At 49.5% G+C, this 17,877-nt stretch overlaps 1 protein-coding gene across 13 annotated transcripts in view; it reads right to left on the reverse strand.

Annotated features, from left to right (window-relative positions):
• DAB2IP (DAB2 interacting protein) overlaps nucleotides 1–17,877 on the reverse strand; it is a 328,791-nt gene that overhangs the window by 98,629 nt on the left and 212,285 nt on the right. For 12 of the 13 annotated variants that reach the window (XM_060270258.1, XM_060270257.1, XM_060270265.1 and 9 more), the window contains 2 exons: nucleotides 7,983–8,136; nucleotides 797–895 (listed from right to left, as the gene is read on the reverse strand). In XM_060270258.1, coding sequence (XP_060126241.1) covers nucleotides 797–895; nucleotides 7,983–8,136 — 253 coding nt within the window. Of the gene's footprint in view, nucleotides 1–796; nucleotides 896–7,982; nucleotides 8,137–13,147; nucleotides 17,817–17,877 lie in introns of those variants that run through there. The other variant, XM_060270264.1, reaches the window with a different exon arrangement.

Consider the following 17,877-nt stretch of genomic DNA (forward strand, 5'->3'; position numbering starts at 1 on the left):
AAGTGTGCATGCACACGAAAGCTCATACCAAAATAAAAACTTAGTTGGTCTTTAAGGTGCTACTGAAGGAATTTTTTTAATTTTACTCTTGGCAGTTATTTTAAGAGGAACTTGATTGGTTCTGCCCTCTATGGACACATACCTGGGAATAAGAGCATAAAAAGAGCCCTGAGGCTGGATCAGGCCGGTGGCCTGTCTTGTCCAGCATCGTGCTCTCCTAGTGGCCAGCCAGACACCTCTTGAGAAGCCTAAAAGGAGGTCCTGATTGCAACAGCAACTCTGCCCACCTGCAATTCCCAGCAACTAGCATTCAGAGGCAGACTGCCTCCAACAATGGAGGCATAACATAGCCATCAACTGAGGTCCAGGGAACCTGAGGCACCGACTGAACTTGTATATTACTCATACACTACAGCAGGCATCCCCAAACTTTGGCCCTCCAGATGTTTTGGACTACAATTCCCATCTTCCCTGACCACTGGTCTTGTTAGCTAGGGATCATGGGAGTTGTAGGCCAAAACATCTGGAGGGCCGCAGTTTGGGGGTGGCTGCACTACGGTCATCCACAGGAGAGACATTGCTCGCTCCCCTGGTTGGCAAGACTCATTTGACAGCAACAAGAAACAAGAGTTTTATGGTGTCATTGGCCCCAGTCCTGTGGAACTCTCTGCCACTGGAGATTCTGCAGGATTGCCCAACCCTCTTTTAATGCAAGCTGATGGCCACCACTGTGCCCTGAAGGAGGGAGTTCTACAGTTCAACTATGCGCTGCGTGAAGCGGCTGCTTAGCTGGTACCTTGTTCGGGTGCACAGCACGGCGCAGGTTCTCCATCCACTTGTCCCGCTCGGCTGCAGAGCGGCAGGAAAAGCATTTGCTCCCGGACGATGTCGTCACCTGGAAGAGAGGAAAGAAGTGAGTTTCTTGCAAGCTGACCCAACCCTAGGAGCCACGTATCTCTGCGCTATGTGCCGTCCTGGTAAGACCCTGCCCTAAGTGGACCAGACTACATGGCCCTGCTAATTATACCATCACAGCTCAGAATTGCCCTAATGTATCGAAGCGCAATCCATAGGGTCCAGCAACAACCAGCCAGGTGCTTCTAGGAAGCTCAGAAGGAAGGAATAAAGGGGGTGCCTCTCTCTTGTTGTTTGCCTGCAGCATCAGGGGTAGAATGCCTCTGGATGGAGAGGCTCCACTCTCACAGGGAATGATTAACCCCCTGGTATGCTTGCGATAAGAGAGCTAGGCTAGATGGACTTTTGGTCAGATGCAGCAAGGCAAAATTGTCATCAGAAGGGAGCTTGCTGCCTCAGGTATCCCATGTATGTGTCTTTTAATGAGCTGAACAGAGTGTGTTTGACTTTACCAGCGCTTACATTACATTTTGTCTGCTATTTTGTTAATGTTGTTAATATTGTTTCTTGGGTGATTAATGCTGTATTGATTTGTCAATCATATAATATGACTTTTGCTTTAATTGTAATGCTTAGTTTATTTCTTGTTGCTTTGTTAGCAGTGTTTTGTGGCTTGTAATTGCTTCACTGGTGATTTGTTAATTATTCCATATGATTTATGCTGCGCTTTGTGATGTTCTGGTATGCCCTGCCATGCTGTTGTTAGCTATTGTTTGTAAGCTACTTTGGGATTCCCTTAGAATGAAAAGCGGCATAGAAATACGATAAATCAAATCAAACATCAAATCGCTGCATGTCCCAGCTTGGGGAAAGGAAGCAGGCAGCTGGTCAGATGCTTAACACAGGAGGAGTCAAGGTCTGGGGACGACGTGACGTAGCAAATCTATTAACGTCCGAGGGTCTCCCAGTGATTTCTTAACTGAGGGTTGTGGACCTGGACACTCTAACCCAGGTGTCTGGAACCTCAGGCCCCAAATGCAGCCTTCCTGCTCTGCCTACTTGGAGCTTGGGTCTCCTCGCAGGCCCCTTTGAATGTTTTATGCCTGGCTGGATTGTGTCCATGCCAAGAATGGAGTACTGTGTCCAGTTCTGGGCACCGCAGTTCAAGAAGGATACTGACAAGCTGGAACGTGTCCAGAGGAGGGCAACCAAAATGGTCAAAGGCCTGGAAACGATGCCTTATGAGGAACGGCTTAGGGAGCTGGGTATGTTTAGCCTGGAGAAGAGAAGGTTAAGGGGTGATATGATAGCCCTGTTCAAATATATGAAAGGATGCCATATAGAGGAGGGAGAAAGGTTGTTTTCTGCTGCTCCAGAGAAGCAGACACATAGCAATGGATTCAAACTTCAAGAAAGAAGATTCCACCTCAACATTAGGAAGAACTTCCTGACAGTAAGAGCTGTTCGGCAGTGGGATTTGCTGCCAAGGAGTGTGGTGGAGTCTCCTTCTTTGGAGGTCTTTAAGCAGAGGCTTGACAGGCATATGTCAAGAATGCTTTGATGGTGTTTCCTGCTTGGCAGGGGGTTGGACTGGATGGCCCTTGGGGTCTCTTCCAACTCTAGGATTCTCTGGATGGAGGACTGGCGGGGAAACGGCATCTATCGCCCCACCCACTTTTGCAGGTGGCCCCACCTACCCATGGCAGGTGGCCCCTGGAAGGCTGCCCAGAAATGAATGTGGCCCTCGGGCCTGAAAAACGTGGCCCCCACACTGCTCTAAACCTCTGCACCATCTTCAAATATCTCAAGGGCTGTCACATGGAAGGTGGAGCAAGCTTGTTTTCTCCAGCTCTGGAGGGGAGGACTCGAACCAATGGCTTCAAGTTAAAGGAGATTCCAACACAACATCAAGGAGAGTTTTCTGACAGTAAGGGTTGTACGGCAGGAAATGGACTCTCTCGGGAAGTTGTGGAGGTTTTTAAGCAGTGGGTGGATGGCCATCTGTCATAGATGCTTGAGCTGTGGTTCCTGCATTGCAGGGGGTGGACTAGATGACTCTCGGGGTGTTGCCCATTGCTCTCTTGCGGGTACGGAGTCTCCCTGGCAAAAGAACGGGACTGTCCCCCTATGAGCTCGTCTTTGGGGTACCTTCCAACTCTACAACTCTACAACTCTATGATCCATTATGTTTTCAACAATGTCACCACTTTTGTGTGTGTAGTTTTGATCAGCAATATATACACTTTAACTTAACCAACCAAGAGTATACAAAAAAGAAGAAGTGTAGATGAGGGGTAGCTGCACACACAGAATGCATACAGAGATTAAAATAGTATCTTGCCCAAAAATGCACCTTTAAGATCACAACTTGATGTGGGAATGTGGCAGATGGCACTTAAGCCAGGGGGAAAGAAACAGTGGGGGGAAAAACAGAAATATAAATTGATCCCTGCATTGCAGGGGCTGGGCTAGATGACCCTCGGGTTCCCTTCCAACTCTGCAATTCTATGACTTTTGGGTGTACAATGGAAAATCTGAAAGAGCACCAAGGGAGGGGGGGGGAAAGCTCTTTCACATGCCCAGGCACCTCAGAGATTAGGCAAATTATGCAATGGGCGGGGAAGCCCCAATAAAACGTATACTGTAATGAAGCCTAGACTGTTACGTGTGTTTTATTTATTAATCAAGTTTTTAAAAATACAGGTATTAGTTTGCCAGGCCAAAATTCAATTAGTGCAGTGAAGAGGGAGGAAATCATTAGTTTCTCAAATCTAACTCATTTTGCTCCATTATCCTTGCCCTATGGGTGGGTGGCTCTTCCTAGAAGAGGCAAAATCACCCTGCAATTTCTGCTCGCTGCCTGAAAAGAAAGCAAGGTAGAGAGGAAGTCTGGAAGGTGTTTCTGCTGCAAGCCAAGCGCCTTATTGGAATGCAGAGCCCAACCTCTCTCAAGGACAGTCGTGAGGGTGGAATGGAGAGGCAAGAGGCAGGGAGACTCTGAGGGCAGTGCTTGTGATACCAGGGCGGGGGAGAGCTGTGGCTCAGCAGCAAAGCTCCTGCTTGGCATGCAGAAGGACCCCGGTGCAGCAGCAGCAGCAGCAGCAATAATAATAATAATAATAATAATAATAATAATAATATATTATTTATACCCCACCCATCTGGCTCGGTTTCCCCAGACACTCTGGGCGGCTTCCAACAGAATATTAAAATTAATATTTAATAAATATTAAAAGCCAAGAAAACCCTTAATAATAATAATAATAATAATAATAATAATATATTAAAAGCTTCCCTAAACAGGGCTGCCTTCAGATGTCTTCTAAAAATCTGGTAGTTGTTTTTCTTTTTGAGATCAGATGGGAGGACGTTCCACAGGGCGGGCGCCACCACCGAGAAGGCCCTCTGCCTGGTTCCCTGTAACCTCACTTCTCACAGGGAACCGCCAGAAGGCCCCTCAGCGCTGGACCTCAATGTCCAGGCAGAACGATGGGGGTGGAGACACTCCTTCAGGTATACTTCAGGTATATAATCCCCAATGCAGGTCTGGAAAGGACCCCTTGCCTGCGACCCTGGAGACCCAGATAGGCCAATGGCTCATCTTGGTGGAAGGCAGGGCTTTGTCCAGCTGTAACTCACTGGAACTCTGTTCCAGCACCTCTCATGTGGGTGTCATTGCCATTATAAGAAAACAAGGGAGGCACTAAATGGTGAGTTCCACCACCTCTTTTTCTAGAAAAACAGTACTGGCGGAAGGCAACTTCATTGGATGCTGCCCTGTTACTTGGAAGCACGAGGGCTCAAATCATGCTCCATTCTGAGGGAGACAACCATAGCCGAGTGGTATATAGTAGGTGCTTTAATGCAGGTTCAACCCCCACTGGCACCTCCAGGTAGGGCTGGGTAAAGACTCTCTTCTGAAACGCTGGAGAGCTATTGCTGCCAGTCAGTGTAAGCAACACCGAGGCAGAGGGATCAATGTTTTTGACTTCCTGTCTTCCTGTGGAGCAATGCGCTCACCTCTGGAGGTCGGCAGGGGCAGCAGGAGGCCGGGAGCGATGGGAGGGAAGGCTGGTGGCTGCCGTGTGTGCTCCTAAGTCAGGACGAGCTTGTGGATGGAAAAAGCATGCAGAAATCCTGCACACAGCTTCTGCAACCACAAAGCTCTCCCCCCACAGCCCCAAAGACACACAGCCCCAAAGCCAAACAGTCAGGCTGCCTGCGCCTCCCGATGTTGCATGAGCAATCAAGGAGATGCCTGGCCTTGAACCTGGGACCTTCTGCACACAAAGCAGATTCTCTGCAAGCAAGCTATGGCCTCGGTTCAGACCATTTCTCCACCTAGCTCAGCCCTGGGGGGTCAACAGGCACCCAATTTCACCCTGGTGTGAGAGGATCACGCCTCTGCCCTCAAGGTAGGGAAAGTGCAGCAGCAAGATCTCCCTCCAGCCCCACAGAACAATTCCTGCCCCCCCCCCCTGCCCAGATGGCTTTGGTGTCTCAGGTTAACTTTGATGTTCCTCCCCATGAGGTTTGTTTCCAGGACATCAGTTCAATTCCCTCCATTCCTGATGCTTTTCCTTGAGTGCAAGACCACCAACACTCTGTGCTCATATTCAGCTTCTTCTCCCTGTATCCAAGCCACGTTTTCAAAATCCTAATCATGGCAATGCTTCTGCCCCCCCCCACCTCCTGGCTATCCTGCCCTCAAGCTAAGCCACATTTCTGTTGGCAGAGAGCAGGATGAGCTTGTGGGCAAGGAGACAGAATTGGGGTGGGGGGCCATTGGGGTTTGGAATTAGGATGCACCACACTAAGACCCAGGGGTGGCATAGTGGTTAGAGTGCTGAACCAGGATCTGGGAGAGACGGGGGTTCAAATCTGCACTTGGCCACATTAAGATCACTAGGTGCGACCTTGGGCCGCTTACTGCCTCTCTCAGCTTAATCTACCTCATAGGGTTGTTGTGAGGATTTCAATGGGGGAGGGGGAGAGCCATGCACACCACACCTTGAGCTCCTTGGAGGAAAAGGTAGCATTCATATGTAATGAATAAAATAAGCAAGCAAGTATATGCCAATTGCAGTAATTTGCACCGTTCGTTTTGCAACAGCCACACTGAAGGCCGACAGCCCCGTTTCCTGACCACAGGAAAATGCCGCAATATCCCTCAAATCACAGTTGAAGTATCCTGCTTCCCCCCCCCCCCACCGTGCCAAGAGTTTGTCTCTTGGAAATGAGGATAAGGGCAGGGGTAAGGAATCTCTGAACTGGGCTCTCTGGGGTGGGGCTGTTTCCCTCAAACTGTGCTTGCCTGCTCTGCCCCAGATGTCATATGTGACATCAGGTGTAGGGAAGGCAATGGGGCACCTGCCAGGTGCTTTGAAGTCCCCACTCCAAGCCCCCAATCCCTGACTTTATTGTGATACCAGAGGATGGGCGGGCAGGCAGGCAGCCCCCCACTCTACTGTTGGGAGAGCCAGTGTGGTGTAGTGGTCAGAGTGCCGGACTAGGATCTGGGAGAGACCAGGGTTCGAATCCCTGCTTGGCCATGAAGCTCATTGGGTGTGACCTTGGGCCAGCAACTGCTTCGCAGCCTGACCCACCTCACAGGGTTGTTGTGGTGGATGGGAGAGCCATGTACACAACTTTGAGTTCCTTGGAAGAAAGGGTGAGATGGGAATGCAATGACTAACTAACTGTGGGATGTGAAACACATAGCAGTCACCCCTTGCTTTTTCATGCAAGACCATTTGCAGTCGACAGCTATCAGTCAGTCAATCACCCATTTCCACCACCCTTCTGAGTGATACCCCTCCCCACCCTTTCTCTATATATAAGCATCTGGGGACTTCTATTTCAGCATATCTGTAGAAGTGTGCATGCACACGAAAGCTCATACCAAAATAAAATAAAAAACTTAGTTGGTCTTTAAGGTGCTGCTGGAAGGAATTTTTTTATTTTGTTTCGACATAGCAGTCAAGTATAACATTCCTAGAATGGATATGCTAGGAGATGCTTTGTACCAGCCAGGAGAAAATATAATAATAATAATAATAAATAATAATAAAATTTATTTATACCCTGCCCTCCCCAATCAAGGCCGGGCTCAGGGCGGCTAACACTAGAAATAAAACAACTGATTAAAATACAACTTAAGAACAAGATTAAATACATTAAAATTAAAATGCAGCCTCATGCAGAAGGGAAAGGGGAAATGGGGGAGGGGGTCAGGTTGGCTCCAGGCCAAATGCCAGGCGGAACAACTCTGTCTTACAGGCTCTGCAGAAAGAAATCAGGTCCCTCAGGGCCCTGGTCTCAGGAGACAGAGCGTTCCACCAGGTCGGAGCCAGTGTTGAGAAGGCCCTGGTTCTAGTTGAGGCTAATCTGATTTCCTTCAGACCCGGGACCTCTAAGGTGTTACTAATTATGGAACTTAAGGTCCTCCGCAGGGCATACCGGGAGAGACGGTCCCGTAAGTACAAGGGTCCTAGGCCGTAAAGGGCTTTAAAGGTCAAAGCCAGCATCCTTAAATCTGACCCTGTACTCCACCGGGAGCCAGTGCAGCTGGAAAAGCATGGAGTAAATATGCTCCCATGGCAGGGATCCAGTGAGGAGCCTCGCTGCAGCATTCTGCACCTGCTGGAGTTTCTGGGACAGCTTCAAGGGCAGCCTTGCATAGAGCAAATTGTTACAGTAGTCAAGCCTGCCACTGAACTGTGCCAGGTGGTTATGATAGGAATTGGTGCCTTGGTTTTTCTTTTTCCTCTTCCCTCCCTGCAGCTTACCCCTTGTGTGTTAGTCTTTTTTTTTTTTAAGGGAAATTTGCAAGTCTGCGAGGGCAAGGACTGTCTTGTTCTGATTGTATGTAGGCCGCCCTGACAGGCTTTTCAGATGGAAAGCGGGGTACAACCCCCCACCCCTGCAATAAAACAAGCAATACGTAAGTGATTGTCATGGCTCAAAATGAACATTAAAAGCAACCCTGTTGGGTCAGGCCAAAGGTCCGCCAAGTCCAACCTCCTGCTTCCCACAGGGGTCAAACTCTCAGGAGTGCACACCCACCCACCCTGAAAGCAGGGCATCCAGCCAACAGCCTCCTTGGATGTCAATGGGGTACGCCTTACCTCGAAGCAGAAATCCTGCCCCAGGATGCTGCTATGAACAGGCTTAATGACCACTTCTTCCTCCATGCTGAGATCCAGGGCCTCGACAGCGCTACTTGGACTGAGCAGTGACTCGTGGGAGCGAGATTCCTTCAGCCTGGGCATTAGATGGGATCTGGAGGGAGGGGAAGGCAAGAACAGCGAGGATCAGAGGGGGCCCTGCCACACCCTTCCAGCACCACGGACAGCGCCAAGCATTGCTTTTCACAATAGCCCTTGAAAAAAGAAGTGTCAGATTGGACCAGTAGCACACCTGGATTGTAATTAGTAATATAACAACCTGTCTCACTATTTATTTATCAAATTTCTATACTGCCCTTCATCCCAGGATCAGTTTACAACACAAAAACACAAAAACACGTACATTGTACCTAGTCAGACAATGGGCCCCATCCTGCTCAGTATTATTTATCCTGACGGCCAGGAGCTCAATATTGTCCACCAGGCTCTCCTGGATTTCCGGCAGGGAGTCTCTCCCAGCCCCCCACCTGGAGAGGCTAGTGGGGCTCAACCAGGGAGCTTCTGTTTGCAAGGCAGATGCTCTGCCCTGATCTACAGCCCTTCCCATCCACGTTGTTGTTTAGTCGTTTAGTCGTGTCCGACTCTTCGTGACCCCCTGGACCAGAGCACGCCAGGCACTCCTGTCTTGCACTGCCTCCCGCAGTTTGGTCAAACTCATCTTCGTAGCTTCGAGAACACTGTCTAACCATCTCATCCTCTGTCGTCCCCTTCTCCTTGAGCGCCCTCAATCTTTCCCAACATCAGGGAAACAGCCATCCATACAGGTTCCCAAAGTAGCTCACAAGTGTAATAAAACAAGATAAAACAATAGGATTGGGTTAAAAACCAATAAGGCAAAGCAACACGCAATCAGCACCATTGTAAACCAAGACGCTGAGGACCGGAGATTTTAAATAGAAGCCTGCTAACACATTTCAAGTGAAGGCTGCCTTTGTGAAGGCCAGGCGGGAAGGAAGTGGTGGTTCTAATGCAGGCATGTTTCTATTGCGAAATAATATTGGGGGAAACTGAGTATTAAGAGTGCTAACATAAATCATATACCCCAGTTTCCCAGTGGCCCTTCAAAGTACGCTTCACGCAGAGTTTATAGAAAAACAAAATACGCAAACAGAAGTTGACTTGGCTAAAACATACCACCAAAAGTTTAAAGATTTTTCCCAACCTAGCATGAAACCCCTGACTAGCAGTATACCGTTTAAAGTATACAGAAGAAAAACAAAAGGTTGGCTTTAACAGAAAAACAAACTGACTCGGAAGAGACTTTAAACTAAATATAAACGCTCTCTCTCTCAGCAACTTTACTTACCCACATTCCAACCTTCCAACCTCTCCAAATCTCCCCACAACTGCCACACAAAATGCTTTGGATGTGGTTTTGGACTCGCAACTGTCCATGGAGGCACAGGTCAATTCTGTGTCCAGGGTGCCTGTCTACCAGCTCCATCTGGTACGCAGGCTGAGACCCTACCTGCCCGCGGACTGTCTCACCAGAGTGCTGCATGCTCTGGTTATCTCCCGCTTGGACTACTGCAATGCGCTCTATGTGGGGCTACCTTTGAAGGTGACCCGGAAACTGCAATTAATCCAGAATGCGGCAGCTAGACTGGTGACTGGGAGCGGCCGCCGAGACCACATAACACCGGTCCTGAGAGATCTACATTGGCTCCCAGTACGTTTCCAAGCACAATTCAAAGTGTTGGGGCTGACCTTGAAAGCCCTAAATGGCCTCGGTCCTATATACCTGAAGGAACATCTGCACCCCCATTGTTCAGCCCGGACACTGAGATCCAGCGCCAAGGGCCTTCTGGCGGTTCCCTCACTACAAGAAGCAAAGCTACAGGTGAACCAGGCAGAGGGCCTTCTCGGTAGTGGCGCCCGCCCTGTGGAACGCCCTCCTATCGGAGGTCAAGGAGATAAACAACTACGTGACATTTAGAAAACACCTAAAGGCAGCCCTGTTTAGGGAAGTTTTTAATCTGTGATATTTTAATGTATTTTGGTATTTGTTGGAAGCTGCCCAGAGTGGCTGGGGAATGAATGAATGAATGAATAATAACCCAGAATTGCATGCAGGCAAGTGAGTGAGCACACGGAGAAGGCCAGAGCACAACGTCCTCTTGGGCAGCAGGAAGGTTTGTGTGCTCCATTGCTCCAGCAAACATGTTTTCAGGCTACTATCTTTCTTTGGCTCATGGTCAAGGCTGGCTGAATGGGAGGGACCTTTGGTCGTGCGAGATCAAGCAGGGAATTCAGGGAAAGGAAAGGCAGAATTGAGAAGATCGGCAACAGCTGGTAGGAATTCCCTCTAGAGAGAGGTGTGTCAGGCACTTTGATTAGTCAGCTTCCGGCAAACGCAGAAAATGCCTTTTGACACTGGAGGAGTGTATATTTTTTAGAACACACCTTATTTTTTGTGATTGTAGGCTGTTTTAAACAGTTTCTAATGCTGTGTTTTAGTGCTGTGACCTTAAGATAAAGGGCGGGTAATTAATAATGATAATAATTTTACATTCTTGGGTCTGAATGAAAATCTGCTAAAGATTATTGTGTAATCCGTTCCCGCCCACAGACAAGGAAAGGAAGCCGGCTCCACAACATTTCCCGCCCCTCATTTCTTTGGACAATGATGGGAATAATTTTAAGTCAGCTACAACAATGCAGCACGGACAGAATGGGCATTGTTGAGGTCCCAGAGCAGCTTAAAAGAAAACAAATACTCGGGGTGTCTTGGAAAGGAGAAGGGAGCAAAGACGCAGGATAAATGAAAACCTCCCTGCAGATAGTGACAAAACCAGTGCAGACTTTCACAACCATCTGTTTTCCCCTCCTCCCTCCCTGGGATCATTGGAATGGGTTGTAAACTTGAAATTAGGGCTCCAGGGATGATGCAGGAAGTTGAAGGCACCCCATAAGCAGGAAGGGAGTGCCTGGCAAGAGCAGAACCTTATGGAAGAGCTATAACTCAGTGGTGGAGCACCTGGTTTGCATGCAGAAGGTCCCATACGCACAAAATTAAGACGCCAAGTACCATCATAACATATGCTTTCCTTTTTTCTTATTCCCCAAATGTCTATTCTATTCTATTCTATTCTATTCTATTCTATTCTATTCTACTATTGCATTCCATTCCCACCCCAGCTTTTTTCTCGAAGTGGCTGAAGCTGGCATATGTTAGGTACTTCCTCTCATTTAATCCCCACAGCAACCCTGTGAGGTAGGTTAGGCTGAGAGGCAGTGATTGGCCCCCTGAGGCCCTACAGTCAGTTTCATGGCTGAGTGGAGATTTGAACCCTGGTCTCCCAGGTCCTAATTCAGCGCTCTAACCACGACACAACACTGGCTCTCTTTTTCAGACTGGAAGCCCTTGCAACAAGACCTACAGGTTTACATGCATCAAGTGAGAAGAAGGGAGCTTGGCGTTTTTTGCTTCCAGGCAATTGGCTGTGCCCGGATACAAACTGCACCAGCTAATTAAATAAATCCATTGCCTGTTCTTAATAATAAGGGTTCCTATGGCACATCAATGTCCTTGGCGCTTGCAAAGTATAGAACAGGTCTCTGCTGAAAGGGATTTACAATGCAGAAACTGATGTGGGGACACAATGAAAATGGAAGAAGCATGGAGGCTTGGGATGTTGTGTTGTGTAGAGGGAGAGGCAGAAGAAGGTTCTGCGTCTATAGAAGTCCCAAGGTCATAGAATCATAGAGTTGGAAGAGACCCCAAGGGCCATCCAGTCCAACCCCCTGCCAAGCAGGAAACACCATCAAAGCATTCTTGACATATGCCTGTCAAGCCTCTGCTTAAAGACCTCGAAAGATGGAGACTCCACCACACTCCTTGGCAGCAAAATCCACTGCCGAACAGCTCTTACTGTCAGGAAGTTCTTCCTAATGTTGAGGTGGAATCTTCTTTCTTGAAGTTTGCATCCATTGCTCCGTGTCCGCTTCTCTGGAGCAGCAGAAAACAACCTTTCTCCCTCCTCTATATGACATCCTTTCATATATTTGAACATGGCTATCATATCACCCCTTCACCTTCTCTTCTCCAGGCTAAACATACCCAGCTCCCTAAGCCGTTCCTCATAAGGCATCGTTTCCAGGCCTTTGACCATTTTGGTTGCCCTCTTCTGGACACGTTCCAGCTTGTCAGTATCCTTCTTGAACTGTGGTGGCCAGAACTGGACACAGTACTCCAGGTGAGGTCTGACCAGAGCAGAATACAGTGGTACTATTACTTCCCTTGATCTAGATGCTATACTCCTCTTGATGCAGCCCAGAATTGCATTGGCTTTTTGAGCTGCTGCATCAGCTAAATTCTTAGGCTGGGCTAAAGTATGGCTCTCCTAGGGTGAAACTGGGCAACGCTTCTTCATCAGATGATGCAACTCTATTATTTAAACTGGGTACTGAGCAATCATTAAATATTATCATTATTATTAATTGCATTGATATCACACCTTTTTCCCTCCAAGGAGCTCAAGGCAGCTTACATGGTCCTCCCCCACCTTAGTTTAACTCTCACAACCACCCTGTGAGGCTTGGCTGGGCTGAGAAGCCAGCTCAAGGTCACACCCAGCGAACCTCATGGCCCAACAGGGATATGAACCCTGGTCTCCCATGTCCCAGTCAGAAATGCTAACCACTACACCATTCTGGATCGTGACGCCTCTCTATTGTACATGCAGACGGGAAAGGAGATAGCTCCCTGGCCCCAGGGAGCCTACAGTTTAAAGGCTAACAGTTAGGGGAAAGGAAAAAGGGCTGCAGCTCCGACACCGGGAACTGACGCTTTGTGAGTGGAGGGTCCCCCCATTCAATTCTCAGCAACTCTGAGGAACGGCTGGCAAAGACCAACCTATCTGAAATTCCCTGGAAGGTTACAGCTCAGTGGCAGAGCCCATGCTTTGCATACAGAAGCTCCCAGGCCCCAATCTCTAAAATCCCCTGCCTGAACCCCCCCGGGAACATCTGCTGTTAGTGTCAGTGGAGGCAGCTACCAATGCTCCGAAAGGCCGTTGCAGGAGAGGCGCAAAAGGGTTAAGCTTTTGGGGATACTGCTTTCTCCGGAACAGAGATCAGTCCTGTCCCCCCCCCCCAGGCCTCACCAAAAGGGACTTCCATCGCCGCCCCATCACCGTCTCACAGCTGTGGCCTGGCATGGAACATCTGCTGCGGGAGAAGTCAGGCGAGAGCTGGGCACCTCCTTCTCTGTGCCGAAAAAGCTTGAGGAAAGGAAAAACCGAACGGGGGCCGTCTCTCCCACTGCTCCCAACCACCTGGTTCCCCCCTCCTCGCCCAGCCCACCTCCTTTCCCCTCCTCTGGCCCCTGCTCAGCATCGCCAAAGCAGCAGAGGCGCACAAACACACACTGCGAGCTTTGAGCTTGATCTGGCTCCCGCAGCTGCTGATTGGCTGCTCTGTAGCTGGGGAAGGGAGCCACAGCTGCCGAAAATGTCAACATCCGTGCGCTTGCGAGCAAGCGAGCGAGCACCCGCTGCGCACTGTGAGGAACGCGGAGGAGCGGTGCCATGTACCCCGCAGTTCAGGGCCTGGGACAAGTGGTGAGATGGTGTCAGATTGGTGGTCCCAAAGGGGTCTCCCCAAAAGCAAATGTAAGAAGAGGCTGGCTGCTGGATCATGCCCGTGGCCCACCTCGCCCAGCATCTTGTTCTCACAACGGCCAACCAGATCATCCAGTTGCAGACTTAGGACCCACCCGCAAAGAGTCGTCTAGCCCAACCCCCTGCAATGCAGGAGTCACAGATAAGGCACCCCCGACAGGTGGCCATCCAACCTCTGTCTCAAAACCTCCAGGGAGGGAGAGACCACCAGACCTCTCCCCTCCTCTGGCTTCCAGCCACTGGTGTTCAGGCAGAGCACAGCCATCATGGCTAGTGGACACTGACATCCCACTCCTCCATGATTTCATCACCCAAGCTGGTCACCCTCACGCCCTGCTTGGGGAGGGAGTTCCACAGTTTTAATTACTGTATGCACTGAGTGAAGGAGTCGTTCCGTTTATCTGTCCTGAAACTTACAACATTCAGCTTCGTCGGATGTCCACAAAGTCTAGTGTTATAAGTAATCTTCCAAAGTGAGGGGGGGGCCTTGATCTGGGCTTGATCTCCCTAGCTCTAGGGCATTTACTTGTTATATGCTTGCTAACTATGCCATTTGCTTGCAACTATAACTGGAAACTGCATACGCTGAGCGGTTTAAGTGAGAGCCTAGCCCAATGCTCCAGCCAGCTGAAGGGCTGATTGGATGAATGGTTTATGCCCTCTAATTTTGCTACCAGCAGGCTGCTCTTTAGGTCTCCAAGCTGCAACCTGACCTGCTCCTTCCTCGCAGCCGCAGAAGCGTTGCCCCCCACTTCCCCTGGCATTGACACCAACAATTTCCGAGGGCTTAATGAGTGACCCAGAATCTTCCAGAAATGAAAAAGCAGGGCACCCCCCCCCCCCACAAGTTCAGCTCATGGAGGAGCAGAGGTTGCTAGCCAGTGGCCAGGAAAGCATCACAGCACAGTCCTACCCATGTGTACTCAGGAGGAAGCGGGTGCAGGATTGTGGCCTTGTGCAGCAAGGTGGTGTTTAAGCAGAGCTCAGATTGCCACATGCCAGAGGTTCTTTAGCTATGATTCCTGCATTGCGGGGGGCTGAACTAGATGACCCTTGGGGTTAGGGCTTGCCGATCAGAAGGTCAGTGGTTCGAATCCTCGTGACTGGGTGAGCTCCCGTTGCTCAGTCCCAGTTCCTGCCAACCTAGCAGTTCGAAAGCACATCAAAGTGCAAGTAAATAAATGGGTACCGCTTCGGCGGGAAGGTAAACAGTGTTTCCGTGCGCTGCTCTGGTTCGCTTAGTCATGCTGGCCACATGACCTGGAATATATGCCGGTTCCCTCAGCCAGTAAAGCGAGATGAGCGCCGCAAGCCCAGAGTCATCCACAACTGGACCTAACAGTCAGGGGTCCCTTTACCTTTACAGTTTATATAGCCAAAGTGATTCATATCTGTTGTCACAGTGAATATATTACTTCAAAAAGATCTGTAAGACCAGTCTTCTGGACATGTGCAGAGCGCCATCATGGGGATCCTTAAGCTCAGATTCCTGCATTGCAGGGGTTGACTAGAGGACCTTTGAGGTCCCCATCAACTCTGCAATTCGATGGTCCAAAGCATCTGCCCTGCCTGCAATGGCCCTCCCCCAATCCTGCATGATTACTCATAAGAGGAAAGGGCTCCGTCATAGCCTAGAAACATCCATCCCTCCACAGGCTGGAGCCTTTCCCAGCCAATCAATCCCTCAGCCCCCTCCTGACACATCCGTTCTTCTCTCTGACTTCCTTCAAAGGTTCGCTCTTGATAGATGACTCTACCTGAACCCAGAGACCAGAAAGAAGGGGTGGGATGCATCCTGCTCAGGTCTCAGGAGACCTCTTAGTTGTGACCTTCATGGGTTGCTGTGAAATGGCCTGTTTGCCCTCTCCCTCTCTCTCCACAACAGCAAACAATTCCACATGCTCTTTCAAAAGATGGAGGCCAATACCTGCCCAGTGTGTGGGAGTGCGGGGTTTAAACCAGTATTCCTGTGGATAAGAGCATAAGAAGAGCCTGCTGGATCAGACCAATGGCTCATCCAGCCCAGCCTCCTCTTCTCACGGTGGCCAACCCATGAGACCTGAGCACAAGAACCATCGTCTCTCCTCCTTCTAGCACCTGGCATTCAGAAGCATGGCTGCCTCCAACCGCGGGGGCAGAGCAGAGCCATTGTGGCTTGCAGCCATGCACAGCCCTCTCCTCCATGAAACTGCCCAATCGTTTTTGGTGGCCATCACAGCCTCCTTTGGGCGTGAGTTCCACAGTTGAACTATGCGCTGAGTAAATAAACACTTTCTTTTATCCATCCTGAATCTTCCAGCTTCTATCATATCACCTCTTACTTGCCTTTTCTCCAGAATGAAAACCTTTCTTTGTAGGTGAGCAGCTGCATCCCCTTCATCCTACTTCCTCTGTCTCTGAATGCCAGCTCCTGGGAATCACAGGTGGGGAGAGCTGATGTGGCACTCAGGCCAGGCTTTCCATGGGCATCTGGCTGGCCACACCGAGGAGGGCTGGACTAAGTGGAATTTTGGTCTGACCCAGAAGTTAGCCTGTTCTGATACTATTAGGGGCCCCCTGCTCTCTGCTCCACAGGGGCTGCCAGCTGGAGAAAGAAAGTTACTAGCTGTGCACACACCAACTAAGAATGCCCCTGGACTAGGGACTTGTGTGAAACCAGAATGGGCCAATTCGATGCCAGCATCCTATGCCCACATACAATTTATACACTGCTTGATTGTAAAAAGCCTCAAAGCAGTTTACAAAAAGATGAAACAATAAAAGTACCACTAAGAAAAATTAACAGCAATAACTTCAGACATTTAAAAAAGTTAAAACAACAATAGAAGAAAAACAGATTACTGTAAGACTTGCATTAACTTTCTGAACACCTGGGTAGGTTTGTCTAACAAAAGTTTTTTAGCAGGTGCTGTAAAGGGTACAGTGAAGGTGCCTGCTACATCTCAAGAGGCAGGGAGTTCCAAAGCTCCCAATTGCCCTGTGCTCACTTAGTCTGGGCTGCTGGACATTGAGGGAGGCTATACATCTCAGCTGTGTTTGTCGTTTGTCCAGTTTTGGGCTTGCGTCTGAAGGAACAGAGCTTCCAGATCAGTGGTGAAGAACTATAAAATTCACAATGCTTGGAGACCTCTTTAGAGGGCTGAAATCCAGACACCCTGCCTCCAATCAAATTAGTCCACGAGGCTGCCGGGAAGACAAGGGTGAGGGCAGAGGGGAAGGAGTAATGGAAGATCTTCCAGAGAGCTACTCATCCGCTACATGTGTCTTGTGAAATCAGGCTAATGTACAGGATTTATGGTTTGGCAGTTACGATTCAGAAAAGGGTGCCTTTGCAACAAGAAGGAGCAACAGCCCCTGGGCTGAAGACTGGTCTGGACGTCGTTGTCATGGCAGCCCAATGGAACCTCTTTCTTCAGAGGCAGTCTACCCTAGAATACCACATGAGGGAAAAACAACAGGAGAAGGGCCCCAGCCTCAACGCTCTGCTGTAGTGTGGGCTTGGCAGAAACATCTGGGAAGAGGATGGCTCTACACAAAGTAGGCTGCTGCCATCTTTCCAGGGAGAAGGGAACTCTCAGGAGTTTAACAGAACTGCAGAAAGGCCTTTGCTTTCGGACTCTCCCCACCCCACCACTCAACAGTGACACAAAAAGGATTATTTTGCAGTGAGGTTCCTCCAGGTACGCTCCTGCTCACTTGCGTGCTGGTAAAATGCAGCCACCCAACCACAAAAGCGCTAGGATAGAAGCAATGAATGAGAACTGCTCCAAGTTTGCTTTTGGGCAGCAAGTTACCCAGTGCATCTGTAATTGCAGGGGCAAGGACAGGAGTTGCGGCAAAGTTGTGGATGCAGAGCACTCTGTACAGAAATCAGGAAGAAAAGGAAGGCTGAGGCTCAGCAGGGGGGGGGTAGTGGTTAGGGCGTTGGACTGGGAGAGGCCAGGGTTCGAATCCACACACGGGGCAGTCTCACACGGGGTGAAATGAGGAGGGGGAGCAGTGTGTGCACCACCTTGAGCTCCTTGGAGGAAACATGGGGTGTAAAACATAACAAAACATGGCAACTGGTACTAGTATCTCTTTGACCACTGTGGGAAGTGGGACATTGGGCTAGGTGGGCCCTTGGCCTAACCAACAGGCCTCTTCTGACACTCTTAAGCAGGCATCCCCAAACTCGGCCTTCCAGATGTTTTGGGACTACAACTCCCATCATC

This window comes from Zootoca vivipara, chromosome Z (assembly GCF_963506605.1).
Source record: "Zootoca vivipara chromosome Z, rZooViv1.1, whole genome shotgun sequence".
NCBI lineage: Eukaryota > Metazoa > Chordata > Lepidosauria > Squamata > Lacertidae > Zootoca > Zootoca vivipara.